We start from the raw sequence: 11,416 nt of genomic DNA on the forward strand, positions 1-11,416 counted from the left end.
TTTTTCGAAACTAAGCTCCAAGTAAAAATCAAAATGCACGTGCACCCAAATAGTCACGAACAAAAGGTACACAAAAAATGAAAAACGAAAAATAAATCTGTAAGTGGATCTTACAACAAACATGTTGGTAGTATGACTTATGTTCATAGGAGCTTATGTTCATAGGAGCTTATGTTCACGAAAAATAAATCTGTAAGCTTCGAGTATATTAGGACCAATAAAATTAGATATATTCATTGTCTCGATTCAATCGTATCTTTAATAGATATACCTAAACCTAAACCGATTGGATAGAGCAAAACATAACATAAAGGTGGAAAAAGAGAGTATTTTCCACGTCATTCATATCGATACACTATAAGGAAAACGATCATTAGCGGCGACAAAAGTCGCCGGTAATAGTAATAGTGGCGACACGTCGCCGGTAATAAGTCGCCGCTACTGTTTCGTCGTTATTTATCAAATTGTCGTCGCTAATGATATGTGTTGCCGCTAATGATGCGTGTCGCCGCTAATAACAATGTCGCCCGTAATAACATATTCGTCGGTAATAGTGTCACCGGTAATAACAATTTTCATATTTTTTAATTTTTTTTAATTAAAGATTTTGGTTGACGGTAATAATGTCATCAGTAATTACATAACAACATTCGATTAAATATCAAAAATAATAATGTCGACGCTAATTACATAACAAAATCTGATTATAATTAGTTAATATCAAAAGTCATAATATCTTATTAAATATAAAAAGTAATAATGTAGCCCGGTAATTACATAACATCGGATTAAATATAAAAAGTAATAATGTCGCCCAGTATTAGTGTCGCCGGTAATTACAAAAAACAACCAAAGTTGTACAATCTACCAAGTAGCAAAGTGTGACAACGTATGCAAATAAAACTCATCCCTACATATCATCATCTTCGTTCCCATCATTTCCTCGATTATTTTGGGAATGAAAAAATGAATAAAGTTCATCGCTACATGTCGGGTCGTTGAGCATTGCACGAAGATTTTCCAACTACATAATTAATAACAACATATATAAACTTATAAGTTAAATTATCAAACATAAACACTAGGAGTGATAAATGTGAATTTTGATTATCATCATGAACATAAAATGATTTGGGAATAAGTGTTACATGATATATGAAAACAATAGTATTTTCAGAAGTAAAGTTATGACCATGTCGTTTTAGACCTTGATCTTGAGATCCATGTCCAAATGTGATTGCAGCATTCTTGTTCCTCCTCAAATGATAGTCTCGTTTCATGTGACCATGTTCGTTGCAATTCCAACCCACAAGTTTTGATTTTTTGTTGAACCTTTATATTGGTCATCTTTCTTCTTCCTTTTTTCATTTGTTATTTTTCTGATGTTGATCATCTTCCACCATGTTCATAGAAGAACTAGGAACTTCTTTTTCCTTTCCTATGCCACTTTCTTGAGCCCGAAGAACCTCTTCATTTTCAAGTGACTACCAAGTTATACCAGATACAACTCTTCCTTTTGGTGTTTTAAAGTATGTTTAAAGTCTTTCGAGGATGGGGGGAATTTTTCAATAACACTTGAGACAGAAATAGATTAATCTTTTTGCATATTGTGTTGTTTAAATTGTCCCAAAATCCTCATGGGTTCATTGTATTCTTCCATGATAGGCCTAGAATCCACCATTTTGTAATTAGTGAAATTACTCATAAGAAACTTATTACTAGAAGCATCCTTTCCCATGTACTTAGACTCAACCTTTGCCGATTCATATTTTTGTTAGAGGTCAAAGGGAGAGTCATACATACCATTCAAAATGTGCCCACAACATATATAATCATCATTATTCCACTTGCATCTTCTTCTGGTATGTTCAATCGCTTTATCCTCTATTGGTTCTGGCGTAGAACTTCTTACAACATGAACACCTTTCAGAGAGGTGAGAAGGAAGTTCATCTTCTTTGGCAGAAAACAAAAATCATTGCCCTCAATCATATCCAATTTTCTGAATTTGGAAGTTAAGTCCCTGACAGATTCTGCCATTGATATTCTTCACAAATCACATATTTTGAATATTAGATTATGGGTCTAAGAATATCAATATATACTTAGATAATTCTAGGATCGTGATTGAAATCAATTTCCAAAATCTATGATTTTGATCCTATAGCCTAGGGTATCATGAAATCAGATTTGGCATAATCCAATATGGACAAATTAGAAGTCAGGCCACTACATCTGAAACACAAAAAGTACTTTGTTGTTTTGTGTTTTGGAGAGATATAGAGAATATGATTATCAATTTCGAGTATGAGAAAATCCAACCCTTTTCTGGAACATTTAATATGTTCTCATACAAGGAAGAAAGGCGTTTAAAAGGTGGTTACATCCATTTTGGTGCCAAAATTGCTAGTTGGAAAGGTGTTTATAAGACACAACCGATTCTTATTTCATAAATGATGTCACCATTAGTTTTTGGCAGGAAAATGCATGTCTTAAACCACCGACAGGGGCGTTGCTCCTAGGAATTCTGTACCCAGTGGCACTCCCCCCCCCCCCCCCCCCCCCCGACCCCATATTCTCTATTTCACATTTATCACTCCTAGTGTGTACCTCACACTTCCAATCTCAGTGAGTACATATAGCTCAACATATCTTACTTGTCATATCTCTTAATATTTTGGTTTTTCAAATATGTAGGCATTGGCAAGTCATATCTTATGGGGGTATGAATTTTGAAGCAAGGAAAATAAACAAGGCATATATTGTTCATGTTCAAAAAAAGGAATACAGTTGCAGGCTATGGTAACTTAATGGGTAGGGTTGCGCACATTCAGTTTCCACCTTAGCCTATTTAAATATCACATCTAATGGGCCATATGTAGATCCACTATACTTCACACCATTCTTCCATAATACTTACAAATAGCCAATCCATGGGATGAATGGAAAAAACATGTGGCCTTCTACATACTTTGCACCCCCTTTTCCTCCATTGAAATGACGAATGCCAGGCAGACCAACCATGAAGAGAAGAAGGGATGCATCTGAACGAGTACGAAAAAACACCATTTCCATCTGACCATCGCGAAGGTCACCGACCTCACGGTTCATGGCATCCAAGTATCGGTTAACACCCTATTAGAGCTCATAAAAATGGTATTGGAAGTCCTTCCGTATGAGAGACAATTCCAGATGGGTTTGTATTAGATTGATGGCTATGTCTTCGTTGGTTACACCATTGGAATGATTCTCTGCCATGTGAAGGCGTAGTTTGGAGAACAATTGTGTTCTGCAGATGCTCGCGAAGGCATTTTCCCTATTTCGGAGTGAAGTTAAAGACGAGATTGGGGTAAGAAAGTTTCTAGATGTGCCATTTTAGGGCAACAAAGTCTTCAATTTATATGGAGGCGACTTGAACTGTCGAAGCGTGCTCCCTACAATTCCCGTACAAGCCGACGTCGTTTGTGTTGTTGGGACACTTTGAATTCTTGCCATGTCACCGCTTACGTATTAGCTTACGCTTATAGGGCAATGAAAAACGACTACAATATGTGAAAGGGATTAGATTGCTAGGTTACAAAGAATTCATTCCATCAAAAAGTCACAAAATAAGTTAAGTGGCTAAATGGGTAAACCATAGAAACTTAATAGGGCATATATATCATTTTCCCTTCTATATAATATACTCTCTAACTCAAGTATGTTATTAATTTTAAATATTATTATAAATGGAAGACATCTTTGATTATCAATAATTTCAATATAGTATTAAATGCATAACCTAAATTAATATATCAAACAACTTAAAAATATAATGTAAATTTTAAAACCTAAAGTAAAATACTATTTCCATCCCAAATTGATAGTCCACTTTTGAATTTTGAAGTCTTTTTTCTTCAACTTTGACTTTAAATATTTTTGTGTTTGATAGATAATACTTGATACAAAATATATGAATGGATTGTATTTTAAATGTATTTTCATTGTTATAAGTTTATCAAGTAATATATAACACAAATAAAAATATTTAAGGTCAAAGTTGAAGAAAAAAGACTTTAAAAGTCAAAAGTGGACTATCAATTTGGGACGGAGGGAGTATCATATAAAGTTTAAACAAAAAAAACTAAATGTATATTTTTTACAAGAGCTAAAATAAAAATATTAAATACAATAAACGTAAAAAAACATAAATTTAAAAGTAAAATTAACTAAGAGATCTTCAAAAACTATTTTTTTTATATAATAACTGAAATTCAGTTAAGTCGTTTTTAAATTAATTTATAATAATAATACTCAAAATAAAATAAAGTTATAAATTAAATTAAATTACATCATATTTGTAATCTAAATAATCATCATGATAAAATTAAAAACGTCAGTCATTTTTTTCTTTTTTAGTTAATAAATCATAACATTAGTTAATTCAAATTGATGAGAAATATAACTAATTTTGTATACACTGTAAAAAACACACAAGTAGATTCCATTAAATGATGTATTTTATTATTTATTGCTCAAATTAATTATAATGTTATATTACATAAATGACTAAATCTAATAATAATTATTTTTTAATTAATATAGATAACATAAATATTTTCAATGACATATGATTACTAAAAGATTAACTATATAATTTTATATTTTCAATAACATATGATTACTAAAAAGTTAACTATATAATTTTATTCTGCACAAACCGTAAATACTCGCCTAGTATGATTATAAAATAAAACCAATCGAAAAAACATGTCATGATAAAAGATATCATAACATTTTTTCGAAAGACAATTACTTTATACATACCACTCTATTATACACCTATTACGCACCAGTCTAATTTTCATCATTAGCTATTCATGGTGGTATTTAGGACTTAGGCACATATGGATCTGATTTGGTAGTTTTAACATGTTTTTTACTTTTCAATTTCGAGGAAGCTTTTATGTGGAGACTCATTTTCTTTGTCTTATTTATTATTTTTTTTTTCAAAATCAACATTTTTATATTGTTTTTTAGGAAATCATTAGTATATCTTAACATTTATAAAGACGCACATTTTATAAGTATTCATTTTTTTCTCATTTTATCTAATATGTTCATGCTTATTATTAATTTTTTTTTTTGTACTAGTTGATGGAAATGTTTCGTCGTCCAAAAATTAGTGGCACAAGTTACATTCTCGTAATAAAATATAGATTTACAAATAGACGTGAGTTCATCATTTTAGAAAAATTTATTCATAATGTTTTATAATTTATTATACAAACTTATTTAATGCTGCTGTTAATAATAATATAATTAATTTTCTTTTTGAAACGATAAATTTAACCTATTCTTAAATTACTCTTTAAATCTATCTATATCCACGATGAGACTCAAACCTTCAATGCACCAATAAAAATTGAGTAAACATTAAATGATATCTATATTTATAATTCTTTTTTATGGAAACTAATTTAACTCGTCATTAATGTCAATAATAATATTTTTTCAGAATAAATTCATATATAAAATAATAAGAGTGTGTTCTAGGAGAACGAGAGTATATTCTACTAGAATACACCCTCATTCTTCAGACTCCATACAACTTTATTGTATTTGAAGTGAGTGAGTCCTAAAATAATGTTATTGCTGACATGAAAACCTAGATACGAATTCATTCTGAAAGAATGTTATTGCTGACATTAATGACGAATTTAATTAATTTCCATAAAGAGAAAATTATAATTATGAATATCATTTAATATACATACAATTATGGAAATCATTTAATATCTATCATTATTTAATTAAATAATAATATAATTTTACTAAATTTCTATTCGTGTATTCTAGCATACAATAAATGTAAAAAATACTTTAACCTAGCCCTATATATATATATATTAAAACTTTGTTCCCTTATGAATAGTAAACTTGCATGTTTTTTATTAACTTTGTCCCACACTTTTGGTCATTTCACACAATAAGAAATATAAGTATTAGAGGCGACAATATTAGAGACGACATGACTTATTAGCGACAACATGTGACAACACGCGCATATGGTGTCGCTAAAAGTTTCCTGTCGCCGCTAATGCATCGTCTCTAATAGCACACGTCGACGACCCGTGTACTTTCATCTAGAATCAATTTTGGCCGTTCACTTTTCCTCTGATCGAATGGACAGGGTTCCTCTATACGAATGAAATAGCGACGACCCTAACAGAGACGCGGTCGTCGTCGCTACTAGTCACCAAAAAAGACGCGGGACTCGTTCCCTCCAACATGTCGCCCCAATTCCTAACCCGTCGTCACTAAAGGGATCGCCCCTTTTCCTCCAGCATCGTGTCTCAGAACAGGTGACAGCCCCATTTCATTCCTAATCCTACTATCGGCGATTTTTCAGCGATTTACCACCACAACACCTCCTCCATTCGATTTTTCATGCAACCACCACCACAAAACCTCTCCTTTCTCCTTTCCACTTCACTCCTCCTCTCCCCCACTAGATTAGCCCGTTTTTCCAGCTATGATAAGTTTTCCGGCGAGAAAACTTGCTTTTCTCTGGCATCTGCAGTGAAGGTATGTGCTCCTTTTCCTCGTTTCTATTTCAATTTGTTTTCTGTAACAAACTTGTATGGTAATTTGGTATTTTGGTGGTTTGATAGCTTCTTCTCCGGTGAAACCACCTCATCTCCGGCGACATCACTTTTTCTCCGGGACATCGGTTTTGATAAAGACATATGGACAGACGTTTCTGAAGCCGAAATGGTTGGATTGTTGCAGTATCTTTCGGTAAATTATTTAAAAAGTTATATATTTAATATTTTTAATTTTTATTTATTTTTAATTACTCTATTTTTTTTTCTCGAGATGGTTTGATTTTGACGCGATTACAAATCATCCCATGACTTCAACTTATTGGACGTCACTGAACAATCGAATATGTGCGCGGTATAGAGGCCGCCAAAATATTGCAAAAAACTGTTTTATTGATTTTGCAAGGGATGTGGAGACAGCAAGGGCTCGAGCCCCTATGGGTATGGATCATCAGCGTTGGAATGCTGCTATTGACAATTTCTTAACAGAAATACATCAAAAATGATCCGCTGGAAACAAAGAATACCGGAAGAAGCAAGTAGTGAAGAATCGTGGAGGGACGTGCAGCTACGGTAGTGCTTGTTTCAAGAAAGTAAGTTACAATAATGCTTATTCAGTTATAACATATTTTTTAATGTTTATTCAAATATAACATATTTTGTAATGGTAAATAGAATTTGAATGAACTTGAAGTATTTTATCGTGTGCATGTGAATAAAAAAGGAGAATTTGTTTATCCTTTGGTTGAAGAGCAATATGTAACTTATTATTATTTAGAAATGAAGTAGATTGTTGATTTTTTTGTGTTATTTTTAACGTATATTAACAATCTTTGTGAAATACAGAATACCTTAGTTGTTGAGGTTGCTCTACAAACTCATCACATAGCTGATTCTGGTGGTGATCCAGACACCATTGATTGGATCACAATATTTGATAAAGGTGTTAGGTACACGAAGGGGGCATGTGAGAGGCATTGGGCTTAAAGCTTCTTCAACTGTGGGTACAAGTGTTCAATCCCAATGGCAGTCACAGTCACAAACACCGCAACCAACACATGTACTTGTTAAATTCTTACAGAATTTGATAGCTTTGTTATATTGTTAAGAACTTGATGTATTTGTAGTAATTTTTGGTAGCTCGGTAGTTTGTTAATTTGTTAAAGACTTGATTGATTTGGCCGTTTAATAGTTTGGTAAATTTTTAACGACTTAATTCATTTGATGCTTTGATGGTTTGCTGGTTTGTTGAATTGTTAACGACTTAATGTGTTTGTGACTTAATTGTAGGATGTTGATGTGAACGCTTTTCTTCAAAACCTGGCATTTGTGTCGGCTATTGGAGATATTATCCGCTCCTTTAAAAACGAAGTCAACAACAACGAGGAAAACAATGATGGGGAAGATGAAGACAAAGACACACAATATTTCTTGTTTTATGTTATGGATGATGTTATTTTGGATTTATTAGATAGTTTATGGATTATATATTAGATATTTATTTGGGATTTATTAGATATATAACAAATGATGTTATGTTTTATGTTTTATGTAATGTGGTATGTATATATTTATGTATTTTTGTCAAATCTACATTTTATAATATACATAAACTAATATTATAAAAAATATGTTTAAAAAAAAACAATACCAGCGACACCTTTAGGGATGACGTGCACTAATTGCGACGACATATAACTCTGTTGAAGGATTGCCGGAAGAACTCCGGCGGTGGCCGGAATCTCAATAGAGACGACGTCAATAACGACGACACATGAGTATTATTATAGACGACACTTATTAGAGACGACAACATTTGCGACGACGAACGAGTTTAGCTGTGAGGTAATTGCGACGACCCTTTAGAAACGACACGTCGTCGCTAAAGATATTAGCGACGACAAGAGGTCATCAATTGCGACGACTTATGCCGCCGCTAAAGGCTACAATTTTGTTGTGTCAATCAAACTTTTTTATAATTTTTAGGAATCTTTTTAATATTCAAAGTTTGGCCACAAAACTTTAAGGAATTCAACTTTGGTCAATTTTCTACAAACTTAATTCCAACCCTTTTAATTCTTTAACCATTTTGACATTTTTGGTCTTTACAATCAAAACTTCTATATTTTTTTCATAAAAAACACAAAAAACTGCCAGGAACAAAACCCGGATTTTTCCACTTGTTATAATGAAGTTAAATAAAAAAATGAATCGGATAATAATCATTAAAAGTTAAGTAAGTATATATGCACGTGCACCCACATAATCTCGAACAAAACGTACACAAAAATGAAAAAGGAAAAATAATTAAATCTGTAGGTGGATCTTACAACAAACATGTTGGTATGACTTCTGTTCGTAAGAGCCTATGTGGCCTAATCGTTGTGGAGTTGTCGTCATGGATTAAAGCTTCGAGTATATGAGGACCAATAGAATTTTATGCATGTAGATTATATTCATTGTCTCGATTCAATCGTATCTTTAACAGAAATACCTACACCGATTGGATAGAGCAAAACATAACATAAAGGTGGAAAAAGAGAGTATTTTCCACGTGATTCATATCCATACATCCATTACACCATGTATATATTGTTTTATTTTAGGCTATACTATACATGGATTTGTACTAAGCTTTCAAATTTTATAGGGAGTTCAAGGGCGAGATTGGCTTTCCTTAAATGCCTTGGATTCTTCAGGAGACGAACAACATCTATTGCAACTGCCTCCATGCCCTTGATTACAGCATCCATGGTGGCATCCACCACCCCATCCGCTGCCACCTCCACCATAGTTTCCTCCACCACCACCGTAGTTTACACCATATTTTCCTTCATCACCATTTGCTTCTATATTTACATAAAATGCTTTGGCTTCTTCTGGTGAAGTACAACATCTGTTACATCTTCCACCATATCCTTGACAGCATCCATGGCGGCATCCACCACCCCATCCGCTGCCACCTCCACCATAGTTACCTCCACCTCCACCATAGTTTCCTCCTCCGCCACCATAGTTTACACCGTACTTCCCTTCATCACCATTTGCTTCTTTATTTAACAAAGATGCCTTGGCTTCTTCTGGTGAGGTGCAACATCTGTTACATCTACCTCCATATCCTTGACAACATCCATGGCGGCATCCACCTCCCCATCCACTGCCACCGCCACCTCCACCTCCACCTCCACCATAGTTTCCTCCTCCGCCGCCATAGTTTATCCCATACTGTCCGTCATCACCCTTAGCTTCTACCTTATGGGCGTCAACAGCTTTTTTTGATTTTGCTTGATTTTCCGCAAACGCCTTTGCTTCTTCTGGTGAGGTGCAACATCTGTTGCAACTTCCTCCATGTCCTTGATAACAGCATCCATGATGGCATCCGCCACCCCATCCGCTGCCACCTCCACCATTGTTTCCTCCGCCGCCACCATAGTTTACACCATACTTTTCTCCATCTTCTTTAGCTTCAACTTTATGCGCGTCCGCAGCTTCTTTTGCTTCAAGATAAAGTTTAAAAAAAAAAAAAAAAATCAATATTCTGACAACTTAATTTTAATAATGTGTCACGAGAAAGAGAAGATACGGACTCTGAGGCGTCGTCTCTTGCTTGGAAATATCGTCAGCAAAAGTGGATGAAAGGAGAACGATCACAATTAGTGCAAAAAGCAAATATGAGTTGGTCTTCATTTTCGATGTGCGTTTCTATGGGTATGGATGCCTCTATTTATACTGAATTTAGGGTTTGGATATGAAGCTTTTGCATGCTATGGATGGATGGATAGTTCAAAATTTTGGCAGGTTGATGGTCAAAGTATCATCGTGTTTTCGATTCCCACTCGGTTGCTGCAGTCGAGGATTAGGTCATTAGGTGTGCCCATGCAGGTTGTGGCATGTGTCTTGATTGACTCTGTTGAGTGACACCTGGAAGTTGAATACAGGTTTTAGTGTGGCTTTTTGCTTTTTTCTATGCTTAGTTTATCCTCATCGGCTTATATCCTTGGACCTTTGTTTTGTTTCTGCTACAAATCGGCCTGAATTCAAAGTTTACACACTGCAGAATTAAATAAAATCAGGAAAAGAACAGAATTATCCATTGGTAAAATAGATTTTATATCTTGGAAAAAGAATACCTACGGATTAGGAGTTTTTTTTTCTTTGTTTTTGTTTTTATTTTTTTAGTACGGTGATGAGTCGATCTATATTAAAATGTTTTTTCTTAGTCATTTAAGAATTTTATGATTTATTTTTTTATCTACTTTTTGAAAATGTTTTTTCTTGGTCAACAAATAAAATACTTATGATTTACTTATTTATTTATTTTTTGAAAATATTTTTTTTAGACATCAAGTAAGATAATTTTTTTTATTTAATTTTTATCTATTTTTTGAAACATACACAACTTTTTATATTGAATAAATTACTGAAATGGTTCCTATAGTTTGGTCAAAATTACATTTTTGGTCCCTAATTTTTTTTTGCATTCGGATTGTTTCTGTGGTTTGATTTTGTTGCGTTTTTCGTCCATTACATACATAAAATTAGGGACCAAACGTGCATTTTCGACCAAACCATAAGAACGAAAAACGTAACAAAATCAAACCACAAGGATGATCTGAGTGCAAAGAAAAAGTTAGGGACTAAACGTGCAATTTTGACCAAATCATAGGGACGATTTTAATAATTTACTTTTTTATATTTTAAAACTTATTTATGTAGTTATTTATTTTTTTACTAATAGCTGAAATGATGCACTTTTTATTATAGTTTTATATACATGGCTTGTTTATATGTCTTTATATTCAAATTAAGACAAAACAATGCTTCTGTGTATATA

General features: G+C 33.3%; 1 protein-coding gene across 1 annotated transcript; it reads right to left on the reverse strand.

The window, feature by feature from the left end:
• Positions 1–9,102: 9,102 nt before the first annotated feature.
• Positions 9,103–10,341, reverse strand: LOC111902839 (late embryogenesis abundant protein M17). Its single transcript, XM_023898653.3, has 2 exons — positions 10,170–10,341; positions 9,103–10,079 (listed from the first exon to the last, which is right to left on the reverse strand). Exons 1-2 carry the CDS (start codon positions 10,267–10,269, stop codon positions 9,238–9,240), a joined length of 942 nt encoding a protein of 313 aa, XP_023754421.1. The 5' UTR covers positions 10,270–10,341; the 3' UTR covers positions 9,103–9,237.
• Positions 10,342–11,416: the final 1,075 nt, after the last annotated feature.

This window comes from Lactuca sativa, chromosome 7, assembly GCF_002870075.4.
Source record: "Lactuca sativa cultivar Salinas chromosome 7, Lsat_Salinas_v11, whole genome shotgun sequence".
Taxonomy (NCBI): Eukaryota; Viridiplantae; Streptophyta; class Magnoliopsida; order Asterales; family Asteraceae; genus Lactuca; species Lactuca sativa.

Bases quoted from the DNA above. Each gene is read 5' to 3' on its own strand.
- LOC111902839 (XM_023898653.3), bottom strand. From the start codon at position 10,269: ATGAAGACCAACTCATATTTGCTTTTTGCACTAATTGTGATCGTTCTC. The intron at 10,080-10,169 runs GTCCGTATCTTC...TTTATCTTGAAG, and splicing joins GCAAGAGACGACGCCTCAGA to CAAAAGAAGCTGCGGACGCG.